The 17,216-nt window shown below is 53.9% G+C and overlaps 3 protein-coding genes across 4 annotated transcripts; 2 read left to right on the forward strand and 1 right to left on the reverse strand.

Annotated features, from left to right (window-relative positions):
* The first annotated feature begins 261 nt into the window (after positions 1-261).
* Positions 262-6,601, forward strand: SLC51B (solute carrier family 51 beta subunit). Its single transcript, XM_017830322.1, has 6 exons — positions 262-720; positions 3,528-3,629; positions 3,884-4,258; positions 4,556-4,699; positions 5,152-5,242; positions 6,003-6,601. Exons 2-6 carry the CDS (start codon positions 3,590-3,592, stop codon positions 6,220-6,222), a joined length of 870 nt encoding a protein of 289 aa, XP_017685811.1. The 5' UTR covers positions 262-720; positions 3,528-3,589; the 3' UTR covers positions 6,223-6,601.
* RASL12 (RAS like family 12) lies at positions 4,721-12,096 on the reverse strand. Of its 2 annotated transcripts, none has more exons than XM_017830324.1 (6): positions 11,418-12,093; positions 10,404-10,520; positions 10,237-10,293; positions 9,064-9,137; positions 8,772-8,962; positions 4,721-5,996 (listed from the first exon to the last, which is right to left on the reverse strand). In XM_017830324.1, exons 2-6 carry the CDS (start codon positions 10,510-10,512, stop codon positions 5,708-5,710), a joined length of 720 nt encoding a protein of 239 aa, XP_017685813.1. In that variant the 5' UTR covers positions 10,513-10,520; positions 11,418-12,093; the 3' UTR covers positions 4,721-5,707. The 2 variants fall into 2 exon arrangements, with proteins under 2 accessions (XP_017685813.1, XP_017685812.1); XM_017830323.1 differs by lacking the exon at positions 4,721-5,996 and adding an exon at positions 6,596-8,037 and having other exon boundaries at positions 11,418-12,096.
* Positions 12,097-13,057: 961 nt separating this feature from the next.
* KBTBD13 (kelch repeat and BTB domain containing 13) lies at positions 13,058-15,826 on the forward strand. The gene has a single exon (XM_017830319.1). The coding sequence runs from the start codon at positions 13,058-13,060 to the stop codon at positions 14,438-14,440; it is 1,383 nt and encodes a 460-aa protein (XP_017685808.1). The 3' UTR covers positions 14,441-15,826.
* Positions 15,827-17,216: the final 1,390 nt, after the last annotated feature.

Consider the following 17,216-nt stretch of genomic DNA (forward strand, 5'->3'; position numbering starts at 1 on the left):
TCCATCCATGAACCAGGTAGTTCAGGGAGGAGGAATCCTCCTTTCCCAGCGTGGCTGCCACAAAAAGCAGCACATCAGCCTGCAGAGCCTCTTAGCAGACTATTGACTTAGGCAGGTGTTGCCAGTACCTGTGAAACAGGGATGGCAGAGTCTCTGGTAGGTGCATCATGCTTTGCCTGCAAAGTTGATTGCTCTGGTAAGATACTCTGAGAGCCTTAGAATAACCATTCACTAAAAAAAAAAAAAAAAAAAGGGATAATATCTGCTTTATCAGGACATGCTTCCTGTATGCAATGAGGACAGAGGCAGGCGGAGTGAACGTTATCTTTAACTCCAGGGTAACTTATTACTGAGTGTCATTCTGCTCAGTGTGCTCTTTTAATACTGATTGTGCCAATAGCTTCAGCAAATAGACTGGAAGTTCCTACAGTTCATTCTTTGGGAAAAGGTCATTCACCTCACACTGTAAATGCTCCCACTAAAGAGGTGTGTTTTCTTCAGGGGTCAGTGTACCTCACCTGTTGGACTGACCTTCACACATGACTCAGGAGCAGAATGAATCACAGCTCGTAGCACATCCAGAGCAGGAGGACAGGGAACCTTGTCACTGCATTGCCACAGTGACATTACCACTGATGGGAGCTCGGAGGAGACGTCTTGGGATGACAGGGCTGAAAGAAGAAATGTAGCTTCCTCCCTGCTGGGAACTGCCTGTTTCTGGTGAGTTAGTGGAGATTAATGGGCATTCCTGCTGCACCAGCTGCTGGGTTAATTTATAGCTATCTGTAAAGAAAGGTTTATTTATTTATTTATTCCAGCTAGAAAGCTCAAATCCTTGGAAATTTTAAGTGAAGGCTGTTTAAGGAGAGACTGGATAGCAGGTGAGAAGCAGGCTGGGATAACTCCTGCATATAAAAGCCTGGGAAGCAGTCAAAGGAAAATTTATAATATAACTCAGATTTGCTCTTTAACTTTTGGCTTCACAGTGGTTAACAAAGAGGACAAACTGCCTTCTTGCTTTAATATTTTAAATATTAAACATTTTTTCTTGTGTTCTGTAATGGAACTCAGTGCTTAATGTACTTCTATAAACCAATCCATCCATTTGCATCTCCGTGATGTGCCATTGTATATCCTCCGTGAATCCCAAAGACAGAGCATCCCACTTTTATACTGCATTTGGAATAACTGACGCATTTTAATGCCATCAGTTGAGATAAGATAATCACCAGAGAGAGTCTGGATGACAAGAGGAGACTGTTTTTGGAAAGACTGATATGTTCTAAATGCATCATCCCATATTGTGTAGTGAGTATTGAGCAGGGAGTCCAGAGGGACATTATCATCTTAACAGAAGCTGTGTTTGATGGTCTTTCCAGAAGATTATTCCCCATCTTTACTTATATCAATATAGCATAAAATGCACCAGCTCTCTCTCATTTGAGCTTCCCGTGTTGTACCTGAGCTGGGAAGCAACCTCAGAAGGGTCTTGGATGTCTCCAGAGGGATAGAAGACCAAAGTCTGCAGCTTGGAGTTGCAAAGACCTGGATCCAAGGGCTCATCCCCATCCATCAGCAGCCAGAGTCACTGCTGAGATGTGCAGGCAGGGCAGCGATGGAGAAGAACGTCTCCCACGCTCTCCCAGCATGTCTGGTGGAGCAGTGCTCACCCACACTGGGGTGTGGGCAGCAGGATGGAGCAGCTGTGTGGGGGAGGCTGGAGGAGATGGCTTTAAAAATCTCTCTTTCAGACTGGAAGATCCAAACTCATCAGAATTGTGAGACTCACTGTTTCCTTGCTGGGGAAACTGGTGTTGCAGGCAGAGTTCTGGATTGTGCTCAAGCTCTCCTCTGGGGTAGATGCACTGGCCTGAGAACAATGTTTTGGAGCTTTGATGAATGAAACTAGTTTGGTTAGTGTGATGTACAGGTAAAAGGTCGGTAAAATAACAGGAGTTTCCTTTAAAGTATTTTACCTAAATTTCCTGTTAACGCAGAATAAATATCCATTCTGCTGCTGTGTTGTACCTGAGAAGTTCTGGCCTCCCACCTCTGGGGAGACTTGGCAGTTGGTCACTACTTTATGAAGTAGTGAAGTACTTCCAGCAGCTTTCCAGCATCCCTGCTGTGCATGGACACCGGGAGGTGGCCCACAAGTTATGAAACACCTTAGGAGAAAATCAGCACCATGCTTGTCAAATATTTCTGTTCGAGCAAATGATTAGTCAGAAGCCTTGCACAGCAAGATTTAACACATTCAAGTGCCACTTCTCATTAGGGCGTAGCTGAGTTGTAACTTATTTTCATTGGCACCAAGACTCTATTTCCTCCTTTGTGAGGGGTGATCCATGTGAACAAGCTAAAGGTTACCTGGATGGGAAGGTAATTGGCACACCTCACTGCAGGGAGCAGGTTTACCCACATTTTCCGAAATACAAAGTGGACCACGTATGTACTTGAGAGTCCCCTCCTCAAAGAATTGCTAGCAGGTGGTTTTCTGGCAGCAGGGAGCAAGCCTGCATGCCTGGTTGGCTGTAAAATGTGAACTTTGAATTGTGAAGACATTGAGAATGGGGGCTAAATAGTAGCAATCATTAGGTCTATAACCGAGGGGACAAATGCTTCCCCGAGGAGTCAGCAGCAGCGTTGCTGACACGCCTGGCGCGGTGGAACGTGGCCATGAGCAGTTTCCAGGGAACAGTTTCAGACAGCTCCAGGCCACACGACAAAGGCAGGTGAAAGTCGAGAGTATCAGACTGTCATAAAAGTATTCATATAATAATTAATGGCCTGTGGGGCCAGAGTGCCTGAGGGACGCACGTGTGTTGTGGTGTCGTTGACCTGCCAGTGGGTGATGGTTCAGGTGAGGCCAGTGAGCTGTGGGCTGGGGAGAGCCACCTAAACATCTCACCAACTCACAGTGGACAGCCAGGAACCCCTGCTCAGGGCAGGTTTCTCCAAAGGAGGCTTAAGAAATAATTTGGACCATCAGCCATAAAAGCAGGATTGATGACATTGGCAAATGAGGGACTAAAGGTCAAGGAGGAGCTTTATGCTTCCCTGAGGGATGGGAGACACCCTAACCTCAATGGCAAGCTGGCCTTGCCTTGTCTTGGAGCTCAGCCCTCCACTTCCTCGTCTCCACACCCTTACTCTGCCATCCATGGATTGGCAGCAGGTAGGCACTGTCCAAAGTATGTGCTCTCTATGGATCGTGTCAGGGGAGCAAGGAGGGAAGCTTAGAGAGTTTGTTGAGGGGCTGGCTCACAGCAGCTGAGCTCACAGCTCGTGGGATCACTTCGGCAAGGGGCCCAACCCCAGGCAGCAGACCCTGTGCCACACCCACTCCCTGTCACCTTAGTGGCTCCCAGATTTCTGCACCCTGTCCTGGCAGCTCAGACTCACGTTCACAGAAGAAAACACGCCACAGCTGCAGGGGTGCATGAGGTCCCATCTCTGGATACAGAGCTGGAGCAGAGAGGGGAATCAGGTTATCCCTCAGCTCAGTTTCTTTGTCTCTTTCCCAGGCATCTGCACCACTGAAGAGACACTGGTGAAGGTGTGATCCATTCCAGCTGCATATACAAATATGAAGATCTTCTGGTTAATACAATTTTTCCTGCTGCAAGGTAGAGTCCTGGCTTAGAGGATAATGGTGTGGGTGAAGTAGGTCGCATGTGCAAAGACCTTAACTTTCTGGAAATATGGTTTCTTCTCTCTCTGGGCCCATTTTCCTTGGTATACACCAGCAGCAGCCTGGCTCAGCCATGGGAAAAGTTTGCCCCAGTTCCTGAACTGGGTGTCATTCCCATTTGCACTCTGTGTGTGTGTGTGTGTCCTGTGCTTTGGGGTTGGCTGCACTCATATGTTGTTTTCTTTGCAGACACTGAAGCTTTTCTGATAAAAAATGCTAAATTCAACCTGTGTTTACAAGCCAGTCCAACAAATAGCAATTTATTACTAGAGAACTGTAATCCAGAGTCAGATTTCCAGGACTGGTCTTGGCAAGGCGACTCTTTGGTGAATCATGGCACGCAGACCTGCCTCTCTGTGTTGGGCGCTGACAGAGTGCAGACAAGTCTCTGTGCCAGCACGGGCTACACGAGCTGGGACTGCTCCAACTCTCTGCTCTCGCCTCTGGGCACCAGCCAGAGCTATCTGGTGGCAAACAGGAAAGGAGTCGCTCTCGGTGACGTGAGAGGCCTCAAGGCCCAGTGGCAGGATGCTGCGGACAGGAGCGTGTGCGAGGAGAAAACTGGTGAGTGCTGCTCACCCAGGGACCAGTGGTAGAGACACCTGCACTGTTGGGGAATGTGAACAGGCCCTGTCAGCATCCAGGGGTCTTTCCAACCCTGGTGCTTCACCATAATGGGGTCTGCGCCAAAAATGCTCTCCAATTCTCAGTGCGTGATGAGGTCAGGCTGTGCCCTCAGGGCTGCATTCTGCCTGATTGGAGAGACGGGCTGGGCAACCCTGGGAGCGAAGGGGAAGGTCATCTCCTGTCTGAAGGGCTGCAGTGAGTGACTGTTGCATCTTTCTGCTCTCTCCTCCCCAGCCAAGGCGGGGCACAACAGGTACTTCCCAGCTGCCCTGACCAGCCCACAGGTGCATGAGCACACAGCAGGCAATGCCGCCCTTCTGCTGGGCATGGACCAGGAACAGCTGGAGGAGCTGCTCTGGTTCTTCCGCAGAGAAGACCGTAAGTGCCATTGGTGTTCCTGGGCTGAGACACAGCCCTTGGCTGTTAACTGTCCTGCCTAACACAGATACCTGAGGGAATTACCGGAGGAGGGGATTTACCCCGGACACACAAAGCCTCAGTCTCACCTCTGGTGAGAAGAAGCAGACCGTGGGTGAAGACAGGCAGGAAGCTTTGCCGAGATAATGTCTCCTCCCAGAGACATTATTCAGCCTCTCTCCAGGCAGAGCCTGCCAAGAGAGCAAAAGTCTGGGATGACCAGTGATTTTGGCAGGGTGGAGGGAGCAGATTGATATTAGGAGGTCAGTGCCACGAGGATCAACGTTAAAGGCACAAAAATCGAGGGCGAAATCAAGAATGGATCATCCTGGGTGTCCTCAGGAAATTCCTGGCTGTGCTTTGTGGGTCACTTTTTGCTGTGCCTGCTAATGCTGCCTCTCTGCTTTCCCCAGCCTCAACATGGAATTACTCTGTCCTTGCGCTGTCCCTCGCAACCTTCATTTTGGGTCTTGCTCTCCTGACCGTTAACATTGTGCGAAACAGGTGAGATGGGAAAATCTGGGGACCTTTTGGCGTGTGATGGTGTGCTGAACCCCCCCAGGCAGATAGACACAGGGGTTTGGCAGGACAGGACAAGCCCTGATTGATAGGGAGAAAAGCAAAGACAAACTCCCTTTGAACAGTATTTTCTTATAAAATCATGCCTGATCCCTGCTCTCCCCATGTGTCACTTGGAACAAGCCACTTCCCTTCTCCCGAACCTGGATCCTCAGCAGTGAAGGGTCTGCACAGCTCTGCCCAGCCTAACAGGGCTGCTGGGAGGGAAGTGACCATAACTGTGTGGTGTCAGATGCCCTCCCGTAAGTGCAGAGGCTCTGGAGCAGGACTCCCAGCCTTTCCCCGTCAGCATTCCACACTGTTCCCCTGTTGCTGCACAACAACCCTGCAGCTGAGGAGCAACTCAGTGTTTGTTACAGCATGAAAACTTACCTTTGGGTCAGAGCTCCTTCAGAGGAGCGAAGAGCTAATGCTCTGAGCCTGCCAAGCTCTCCCTCTAGTGCTGGCTGGGTGCTGCTCCTGGCATCGGGACCACTGTGCTCTCCAAGTGGGAATCCCACAGCTGCCTGTGCTCCAGCACTTCAGAGCACTTACCTGACACGATGCAGCTGGTGGGGTTTGCCCTGGTGTGTTCCAGGGACACAGTGCAAATTGAAGGCTGTGACCATCACCAGGGTACTTGCCCCCCGAAGTGGGCTGGGCTTGCTGCTTCACTCCACATGGCCCTGTTGTGCCTTCCCTGCAGGAAAAGGAAGATCTTCATGAGCAGAAACGCGGAGCAAACCCCGCTGCAGGCTGAGCTGGATGCCAAGAAAGCCCTGATACCTGTGCAGGAATACAGTCCAGCTGAGCCACAAAAACAGGAGCCAGTGCCCCAGAACCAGAGACCAGGGGAAGTGGTGGTCCAGTGGAAGGACGGGACCCTCACATCCCTATACATGGATTTGCCTGAGGAAGCCATATAGCAGCAGCTGAAGTCAGACCATGTAGGCCCTGAGGAAGGTATTGGAATATCTCATTTTGTAGAGATGGAAGTTTAAAAATGCAGTTTAGCCTGGGGAAAGAAAAGTCAAAAAGAAGAAAGCAGCAGAGTTGCACCCAGAGGAGAGGCCCTGGCCTCAAGGCAACCCCTGCCTCTCCAGCTCAGCTCTTGCCTGGCTGATGTTCCCCTGCAGGTTTTGGCTGCCTCCAGCCTTCCCTCTGGCACCAGCTTCACCCCTTCCCTCAGGTGCTGCAAACAGCTGGGAGCTAAGCCAGGGCAGGAGGTGGGAGGTGGGAGGCTTGTCCTGCAGTCAGCCACTTCCCATCAAGAAAACAGCCACACTGAAGCTGAGGCACTTTTATTCTTTTCAGAAATCATCTTTATTAAAATACTTTCCAAAGTGGTGGATCAAAATCCCATATTGAATCTCTGTCAGTAAGGTCATATATATATATATGTGTATATACATATATATGGATATATGTACAAATATACACATGGATATTTTACTCTGCAGAGTAACTGCAACTCCAGGGAGAAGCAAAACATTTAACCTGATAGAGCACCTGAAACCAAACACCCAGCCTTTGGCCCTGGCTCGGGCACAGGCAGACCCTGGTGTGCTCCAGGATTACTTTCATGCCCTTCACTGGGCACACGTAGAAGCCATGAAATAATTTAGGACATTTTTGGAGATACATCAGTCTTTTAAACAAAGGCTTTTCAGACCATGTCCTCATCAGTGAAGCGTCTCCTTGCAAAGCCTTTGGAAAGGGACACTACAGTGTAAAAAGTTGATTAAAAAAGCAGCAGTTTTGGTGTGACATAGGTCGCTGTGTGGGAATCAGTTTCGGGCCACCTGAGGCCTTCAGTCAGCTGAAACAGTATCTGCACCTTTTTTATTTGGATTTAAAATAAAATAAAAATTCCTTCTACTTATTGCTCAGTCAGGGACCCGTGGGATGAACGAGATGGGTTCCTCCATGCTGGATTAATGATTAATTGTCCCCTCCTGGGCTCCTGTCGCTGTGTGCCAGGTGCCCAAGCTGGCTGGGGGCCCTGGGGACAGCCCTTGCCCTCCCAGTGGTGCCCATGGCTCCGGCTCTTCCAGGAGTTGCTGGATCTTCATGGAAAACCAAGCTGGCCCCGGTGCCAGTGGCAGGACAGGATACAGACACCACAGCAGTGCTGGGCAGGGGCAGGCAGAGCAATGCAACATGTTGGACTCTTGGCACCCTCCTGCTTGCCAAGTTGCCACTGCTGGCTCTGCACTGGCACAGAGACCAGGGCCACCACCTGCCAGCAGCTGCTGAGATGGCTGTGAGTCTATCACAGAAGGTCTCAGCCCTTGCAGAGCCAGGGGGATGGGTGAGGGTCTCTCACCTCCCTCTCCACAGACCACAGGGACATGTCCTAAAATATCTTGAAGCCTTTCAACAAGGTGAGCGTGGGAGCCTTCCTCTTGCTCTGAGCCCGCGAGGACTTGACGGTGACCAGCTTGGCCTGGGCCACCGAGGGGATCTCCTTGTAGTTGACGGTGGAGAGGGTGTTGAAGGTGCAGGTGGCCAAGCCGTGGTGGGTGGGCAGGGCCAGGGCCGCGGCCACCGGCGGGCAGGGCCGGTCCTCGGTGATGAGGAGCGGCCGGGCGGGCGGGTTGCACTCCGCCTGGCGCCGCACCGCCCGCACGGCCTCGTGGAAGACGTGCTGCACCCCTGTGAAGTCCTGGCACGCCGACACCTCGTGGAAGAGGCACCCGAACCTGCTGGCCAGGGACATCCCTTCGGCCGAGGGCACCTGCCTGGCGAGAGCAGAGGGGAATGGCTGCAGGATCCCTTGGGGCACTGCAGTCTCCTGAAAAGGGTGCAGGCAGCAGACCCTGCATCCCATGCCTGCTTCCCGGTGGGCACAAGGGTAGCACTCACTTGTGACCCTCTGAGACAAGCAGGGTATGTGAATCCAAAAGAGTTCAGCCTTTCCTGAAATCCCATAGTAATGAGCTGTGTGGGTCCCTAGGGAATCACACAGATTCCTGTGCTGGGGATGTGTGCCAGGGACATGGGGGTGGGTGTGATGGCAGTGCACTGGGAAGTGGGGAGGAGACCCCTCTATGGGGAGACACCTCTGTGCTGGGAACACAGGGGGTTCAGCAACGCATCTGACTCAGGGACCTGAGGGACCACAGAGCAGCACAAAAGGCCAGAAAAACACATCGGGCACATCCAGTCCAGGACTAGAGGGCTGCAGAGAAAGGAAGGGCATGTCCAGAGGGGCTCCTCTGGCTCAAGCCCTGCCAGGGGTGCTGATGCTGCCTCACCATGCAGCTGAAAAACATCCCACTGAAAAATACCAACAGGCTCAAAATAAACACATCATTCCCTGGGCAGGAGAGCAGGAACCTTGGAGATGTGGGAGGACGTGGCAAATACTAACAGGGGTGGAAATACCCTTAAAAAAAATCAGATTTGGGTTTTGCATCCCAGCCGGAGGATGGGAGGATCTGTGAGCTCTGTCCCATCGGGAGCAGCCCCATACCTGTACTGGTCCATGTCCAGCTTGTTTCCCAGCAGGAGCACGGGGCAGTGGCGCTGGCAGCCCCGCGCGTGCAGGGCGAGCACCTCGAGGTAGCGCTGGCAGCCCTCAAAACTCCTCCTGTCCTCGATGCTGTAGACGACCAGGAAGGCGCTGGCCCAGCACAGGTATCGCTCGCAGTTCCCGGGACCATCCTGGGGGTGAGAGTTGCGGCTGAGCCGTGGTCCAGCCATGATCCAGACATGATCCAGCCATAATCCAGATGGATCACGCCAGCAGTGCCCCAGTGCCTCACCTGGTCAGCCGTGTCCATCACCTTCAGCAGCACAGGCTGCTGGTCCACCAGCTCCTCCGAGGTGTAGGTGTCCTCTGCAAGGAGCAGGGTGGTTGTGAGGATGAGCTGGGATGCCCCATCTTCTCCAAAGCCAAGCAAAGCCCTGGATGCTTGGGATGCTGTGTAACAATCTCAGCCCTGATGAGGAGCATCCTCCACTAATGCCTCGCACTTTGCTCCTTCCTGAGACAATGTGATTTTGGGAGACTGGTGGTGATGCTGCTGGGCAAGCCCAGCTAGGAGTGCTCATTTCCCCCTGTGTGCTACAAGCGTGGGCTCCAGCAGGAGAAGGAGAGAGAAGAAGGAGCCCAGCACAACAGGCGCCCAGCGCTCAACCCTTATCTAAAAGCCTCAGCCTGAAGAGATAAAGCAAGATGGGGGCTTGACATGGGGCTGTTTCCCAATAAATCAGGCGAGAGGAACGGCCCTTTCTTTTGGAAGCGGGACAGGCAGGGAGAGCCGTTGAGCCATTCCCCCGGGAGAAAGATGCTTTCTCTGGGCCAGCTCCTAATGGATGTGTTTCGGAAAGGTTTTGACGTGGGAAGATGAAAACACATTCCCAAAAATATCCAAGTAGGAAAGGATTTATCCTTCTTTCCTAAGAGTCACTGAATTATTAGGGGCCAGAGTTGGTTCCTGGACAAGGTCCATATCTCTCTAATGTCCCCGATAAATCATTTATGGTTCTTCCCTGTGACCTGGAGTCAGGCCCAGAAAAATAGTTATTAATTACTCAAAAGAGTGGAAAAAAAAATGCCCAGAACTGCTTGCTGCAAAACTCAGCCCCCAGGGTCGCTCACTCTGCACCCCCCTCATTCCCCCAGCCCTTCCCTTGCCTGACACCCCTGGGGTGAGCAGGAGGCACCAGAAGCTCCCCAAGGAGCCCCAAGAATTCAGCTTTTGGTTTCTTCAGGGCAATGAGAGGAGCCAATGTTCCCCTGTGGGACGTGCCCACAGAGAGAGAGGGCGCTGCTTTCACCTCTGTTTTTACAAGTGGGTTTGGATCAAATCCAGCCCTTCTTGTTGTTTTTCATATAATTTTGAGTAGGTTGGGGTTTTTCCCCCCTAAATGCCATATTTGTGGGAAACACGGGAGATGGGAAGGGTACTCCATGGGGCGACAAAGAGTCTTACCCAAGTTGGGATCATATTCGCTGATGAACCTCTTGGTTAGAAACTTGACAGTCAGGGCTGCAAGGAGGTGAAAGAGGCAGGTGAGGAAGGTGTCCCCCCATGGCACTGCCACCCCCGCAGCCCCCCCTGTGCCCGGCCATCCCTGTGGTGGTGGGTGCCTGTCTCACCTGACTTGCCGGCCCCTCTGCACCCCAGAATGGCCACATTGCACTCGGGGAGGGGGGTCTGGGGCGGCCGCTCGGCGCTGGCTCGGGGTTTGCCGAACATCGAGGACATCCTCGGTCCTGCGGGAGAGAGCGAGGGGGGACATGGGGCACCCGCTGCCGTGCCAGGTAGGTACCTTCTCACTGCCTGGCTCGTGGGGTCCCCCAGCCTGGGCAAAAGGGGGCTCAGCAGCACGAGGGAGGAAAATCCCCCCTTCTCCATCCGCATCCTGGAGCCAGGGTGGCCGGCATCCCCATCCTACGCTGGTGGCCAGCACCCCACCGAAATACAGGGACCACCCCCCAGCCCTCCGCCCACCCTTCACACCCCAGAGAGAGAAGAGAAACGCAGCCTCCCACCTCAAAAGCCAGGGCCGGAGGGGACGCGGGGCTGGCCGGGGGCGATGGCGGGGCCGGGGGCGATGGCGGGGCCGGGGGAGCAGCGGCCCCTGCACGGCCGGGGCTGCGATGAATGAGGCGGGAGGAGGCGAGCGCGGCTCCCCCGCTCGGGCTCCGGCCAAACTCCTTGTAAGGAAAGCGGCCCCGCCGCGGGGCTGGACACGCTGCCCCGGCCACCCCGAGGACGGTCCCCCCGGCAGGGCACTCCGGCCCTCCGAGCTGCCGGGGCTTCGGGCAGGGACCCCCGGGCCACCACACCGTGTCCCGGCACCTTGATGTGTCCCGGCATCTTCCTGAGCCCCCAACACTTCGCCGTGTCCCCAGCTCCTCGATATGTCCCCAGCAAGCCCAAGCCTGGTCCCGCTGCCCTGGCCGAGGCCAGTGCACTCATCACACCTCCGGCAGGCAGAAGCAGCACCCCGGAGCGATGCTGCCTTGTCCAGCTGCCCGGCTCCTTCGGATGCAGTTAAGCACAGACACTTTCTGCTGCCAGCAGAGGCTTTGCAGGGAGGAAAAAATACCCTTTTCCCACCCGAAAGACTCGATCCCAAGGGAAAAGGGAGCACGGGGAGTACTCACCAGTGCCCGCACCAATCCATCAGCCAGCACCCAGTGTCTCTGAGCCTGAGTAGGTGGCAGAGGCTGAAGTCAGCGTTGTCATGGCGATCAGAGCCATTTGGGATGGGGTTTAGTGCCCGGGACCGCAGGATACAGCCCCTGGGCCGGCCCTGAGAGGCTTCTGGGGGGGGCCATATCTGAGGCTGGGGGGCGAGGGCTGCTCCGTGTCCACGCGGGGCTGCTGCGCCATTGGGAATATTGCCCATTAATGCAGGCAGGATATTTTTAAACCCTCCCAAAATAGTCTGGGAGTGTAGAAGTCCCTGCAAGATCCAGGGATGGGGAGGATGGGGATTACAGGGATCACTCCCCTGAGGGAAGCAGAGCCCCTCTGGGGACCCCCAGCTCCCAGACCACCTTTGGACACAGGTCAAAGAGACTTAAAAGCAATCAGAGCTAAATGTGGTATTTTAAGCTGGGTATCCATGAGGATCAATGACAGCAGCACAAGTGCAAAGCTCTTCCCTTCTCCTCTAAACTGAGATTTTTGGGGAACCTGCTGGTGCCATGACCCTGGGGCAGTGACTTTGCCATCCTGTGCTGCCCTGAGAGTTCCTGGGGACTTGGACGAGGGGCTAAGGAGGGAGTAAAAAATAGACCTTCAACAGTGTTGGGCTTCTCAGGTTAAATTATTCACCAAAACTAAAGACCAGGTGCAGCTGGTGATGGGGAGACCTGGGAAGCAGCCCCTGAGGTGAGCCCTGTTGTTGGCCCTCTCCTCGGCACCCCATGGCAGAGGTGAAATGGGATTTCTAGCCACGAAAAGCTGTGAATAGCACACAAATCAGCAATGTGCCACAAATGACACTTTTCTTCACTGCCAACCTCTATGTCAGTCACAGGGGTTTATCTCTGCCTGCAGCCAAGCATCACAGGGAGTAGGTGAGCCTTGAGGCCAGAGGGGAGTTTTTCGCTGAAAAAGGGTCACTGCACTTCATTTTCCTCACCATGAGATCCCCACGTGAAGCACAGCCTGGCTTATGGCTCCTTGTGCCTGGGCTGGATGTTGCCTGGGTTGCTGATGCCTCCTGCCCGGGAAGGGTCACAAAGGAAGGTCTCTCCCTGCCTGTGGCAGACAAGGCCCTTTCCCACAGCCAGGCTGAATGGCAGCAAGGTTTGCTGATGTTGTTTACCTCCCTGTGGCTGTAAACTCCACTTTTTAAGGGAAAATAAAATAGGATACTGTGATAATGTGCTCTTCCCAGCTGTGCAGATGTTGCCCTCCCTGGGATGGGGAACCGTCTCTTTAGGGCATTGCAACAAGGATGCCCGAAAGTGGGGAGAGCAAAACCCGTTTTCCCAGGAGTGGCTGGGCACACTCCATGGGATAATCTGGGCACCTCTGCTGTGCCCAGCCCTGGCTGGTGATGCTGGAGCCCTGCCTGAGTTTGGGTGGGCAGCTGAGCCCGGCGGATGCCTTTGAAGGGCCCCGGTCACGAGCTCAGCTATCTTTAGACCAAGGTATTTATGTTACAAGGCCATCGGGCAGCGCAGCAAAGGCATCAAAGGGTGGAGGAGGCAGGAGGGGGCTGTGCTGGAGCACAGCACAGAGGGGCATTGGCTGCTCCCCCACCCCCGAGAGCCACTGACCCCAGGCGAGGATGACCCCGGAGGAGGAAGACTCCCAGGCAGGGCCCCCAGAGCGGGTGCGTATCCGGGTGGAGGAGCAGTCGTTCTGTGTGGAGAAGACCCTGCTGGTGGAGAGCAGTGAGTACTTCCGTGCCCTCTTCCGCTCGGGCATGAGGGAGAGCACGCAGGAGGAGATCGGGCTGGGGGAGCTGAGCGCGGCCGGGTTCCTCGCCATGCTGCGGGTGCTGGAGGGCGAGAGGCCCATCCTTGGCAGCGAGGAGACCCTCCAGGCAGTGGAGTGTGCTGCCTTCCTGCAGGTAAAGCCCTTGGCCAAGTACCTGATCCACTCCATCAACTCCGACAACTGCATCCTGCTGTACCAAGCTGCTGCCATATTCGGCCTCCTGGATCTCTTCCACTGCGCCGCTCTCTATATCAGGGACAGCTATGCTGAGCTGGAGGAGTACCTGGACTGCCTCTCTGATGACCTGCTGGCCTATGTGGAAGCCCTCCTGCCCAGCACCTTTGTGGCAGTGGGAGCCCACACACCCACCTTCGAGTTCTTGGAGGACCTGTCCAGGACCATCTGCTACCTGGACGAGGAGACCAACACGTGGAGGACCCTCTCCTGCCTTCCGCTGAGTGCCAGCACATTCCTAGCCGGCATGGCAACCATGGATAATAAGATCTACATCGTGGGTGGCGTCTACGGGGCCAACAAGCAGGTGGTGGAGAGCAGCTTCTGCTATGACGCTGACGCCAACGCCTGGAGCGAGTTCCCCAGCCCTCACCAGCTGCGCTACGACGTCAGGCTGGTGGGCCACGAGGGCTTCCTCTACGCCATTGGGGGGGAGTACGAGAAGATCTCACTCAAGTCCGTGGAGAGGTACGACGTGGCTTCCAGCACTTGGACGTTCGTCTCCGACCTGCCGCAGCCCAGCACGGCGGCACCCTGTGCCCAAGCCCTCGGGCAGATCTTTGTTTGCCTGTGGCAGCCACTGGACACCACCGTCATCTACGAGTACGAGACCCAGCGGGACGAGTGGCTTCCCGTCACCGAGCTCAAGCGGCACCAGAGCTACGGGCACTGCATGGTGGCCCACCGTGACAACCTCTATGTCATGCGCAACGGCCCCTATGACGACTTCTTGCGCTGTGTCATCGACTGCTTCAACCTGACGTCGCGGCAGTGGACGGCCCTGCCTGGGCAGTTCCTGAACAGCAAGGGAGCCCTGTTCACTGCTGTTGTCAGGGGGGACACCGTCTACACTGTCAACAAGATGCTGACACTCCTCTACTCCGTGGAAGACGAGACCTGGAAGCAGAAGAAGGAGCGAGCAGGTTTCCCACGCAGTGGCTCCCTGCAGACCTTCCTCCTGCGGCTGCCAAGACGTGACCATGACATCGCGACGTAGGTGGTCCCCCATACCATGTCAGGATGCTCTCCTTGCACGTGGCTCTGCACTTGCTGCTCCCCTGGGCTCCTCTCCTCCTCCGTGGAGTTGTGCTCAGGTCCAGGGATGCCTCATGTTGGACCCTGGAGGTGACACTACACCCTGCCAGAGGGGAAGGGACTGCAGGCAGTTGCTGCTGTGCCTGCCTGCCCTGCACGAGTGCAAAGTCCTGCCAGACGTGGGCTCATGAGCCAACTGTGTGCGTGGCTTCATGGCTTCTGCAGAGAACAGGTACCAGAGAGGTGCAAACAGGGGGTTTATTTATTCTGACTACACTCTGAGGGTGTGCAGGACTCCACCTCCTCTCTTCCCTGATGGGGAATCATTCATTATATCTCAGAATTAAAAGGAAACCTATAGAAAAGCTTCTCATTACAGAATTTTCATTACTCTTGGGTTTGGTTCCCCCCTCCTCCTTCTGAAGGATAATACCTCCTAACAGAGATCCATGTCAGGACTCACTCCTGCCCCTGAATGCTTTTTCAGCTGCAGCTCCATTTCAGAGCCGTATGTGGGAGTGTGGTTCCCACACAGCCCTGTGCTCCCCTGGGATATCTCCATGGCCACAGCAGGGTCCTGGGAGGAGGAGGGGAGATGGGCGGTAAAGGAAAGCAGCTCCTGGGCATTGGTGCTTAATGCACTGAGGGTTTTCTGGGACCTGGGAACCATCCATCATCCCCCCAAGCCTCAGCAAGACCCAAAGGGGTGGCAAGTGCTGGCTCTCGTCAGAGGCTTGTTTGAACCAAGTCAGGGTCTTTTGAGGACATGGCAAAACTTGGAAGTACAGAGGGTACAAAAAGGGAGGGAGCACCACCATTGCATGGTGATGCCAGGCTTGCAGAGCTCCAAAGCCAGAGGAGCTGTTCCCATGAGATTCCACTGCCTGGAGTGGAAGGTTGCTGACCCTCAGCACCAACTCTGGGGGTGGCTGGAGAGCACAGAGCTCCCCTCTGTGACTGCAGTGCTGGGGGACCAGGGCAGCAGCAAACCCAGACTGTGGTCAGCTGATCTTCCATCCATGGGTCAGGCTTTGGGCTGCTGTGGTGTCCCGGCTGGGATGGAGCTGAAGGGAATACCAGCCAGGATGCCTCAAATACCTCCGTGCTGACCCTCGCCAAGTTCTCAGCATTTTCAAAACAGTTCCCTCATTTGAGAATAAACCCACTCAATGCAACCACAAACCAAAACAAACCAGAAAACCCCAACTTGCAACCATGGCCAGATGGATGTGCCTTGTCCTCATTTGTTCCCTGCCACTGGGCCAGGCTACCACTCTGCTGTCACCTGTGATGGGACCACAGCCCTTGGAGGTGCAGGTCTGGCAGTGGCACAGGGGAGGCAGAGGTCACCGAGGGACCTCCTCCACCTCTGCACCATGGGCAGCATAAGAGGAATTGTGTTGGTGTCCCTGGGAGGACGTTACAGGAACCCATCATGTCAAATCCTCACTCCCCTCCCAGATAAAGCCAATTAACATTTCAGGTTGTCTTCTCCTAACTGAGAGCAGCATATGGAAACATGCTGCTTTAAAACCATTTCAGGTTGAACAAACAGCTTAAACCTCCATTAAAATAAAGTTAAAATAATTCTGTTAGTAAAATATTTATGTTGGGCTCCTGTGGCCAACCCTGGACTGCTGAACTTGGCAGGCTCTCCCCTTCCCTCCAACTCCAACACCAAGTGATACAACCTCCTCCCCACCTCCACACACTGTTTTTTTGACAGTTCAGGGGTTTACAAAGATATTTGTAGACAAAATGCAGAAGATTTTAAGTGCAGCACTTAGGGGAAAGTGCAGGTCTTGGCAGGCTGTTGAGTATGGCATGGATAACCCAAGAGAGGAGTCATTTGTTGCATCCATCAATCCAGACCGTGATACAGAGAGTAACACAAGATAATTTTAGGTGCAAAGGGAGCACAAAAGATACAGCTCTTACCTCAGCAAGAAACGATGAGCCAGGGTCAAGGAGGCTCCTCTAAGGAGGGTGAGAGGCTCTTCAGCCTTTGTGGGCACGACGCTGCCACCAGAATTCAGCCCTCAACGTTTCACGCTGCTGGCACCAGCTCAGCACCTTTATCTCCCCCTCTCCATCCTCAGGGGTTCGTTCCGCCAAAGATCACAGTTCCAGGCGACACGATCGTCCTAATCACAGTTTAACCTTTTTCAAGTTTCTTTTTTAAGGTGACATCATCTTGGCAAGAGAGGACGTAAGGAAAAGCTGTCTGTAGAACGGACTTGCCTTATAAGGGCCACATCAAAAATAAAAGCTTGTATAACCAAGGGAAAGCTGAAGCAAAAACAGGGCTGGGAGATTCAGGAGGAGCCTGTGAGCTCCTCGGGGATATCTCCCTTGGTCACACAAGGTACCACATTTTCTGTTTCAATGCCATTAAAGAAGGGCAGGAAAAAAGCTTCCTTGGGAATGGATGGGTCAAGTCCCCCAAAACTTGGATGCCAAGTTTCCTTGTCCATCCAGGCAAGAATGAAGGCAGCCGTGGAGAGATGTACCTTCCTGCTGGTGCCTGGCATCCACCTGGAGATCCAGGGAGAAGGGACACAGTGTTTTACCTCAATGGCAGTATGTTAGACTGAGAGATTATTTGGAAGGATACAATGGAAAAATGGTACTAATGCAACTAACGAAGGATTTTCTCTGCTGGGTTGTGCCAGTTGGCATCCTGACAGGAAAAGACACAAACACATTGCAGAAGAACCCCCCCAAGCATCTTTACTCAA

The sequence above is a fragment of the Lepidothrix coronata genome, unplaced genomic scaffold (assembly GCF_001604755.1).
Source record: "Lepidothrix coronata isolate B3197 unplaced genomic scaffold, Lepidothrix_coronata-1.0 Scaffold176, whole genome shotgun sequence".
NCBI lineage: Eukaryota > Metazoa > Chordata > Aves > Passeriformes > Pipridae > Lepidothrix > Lepidothrix coronata.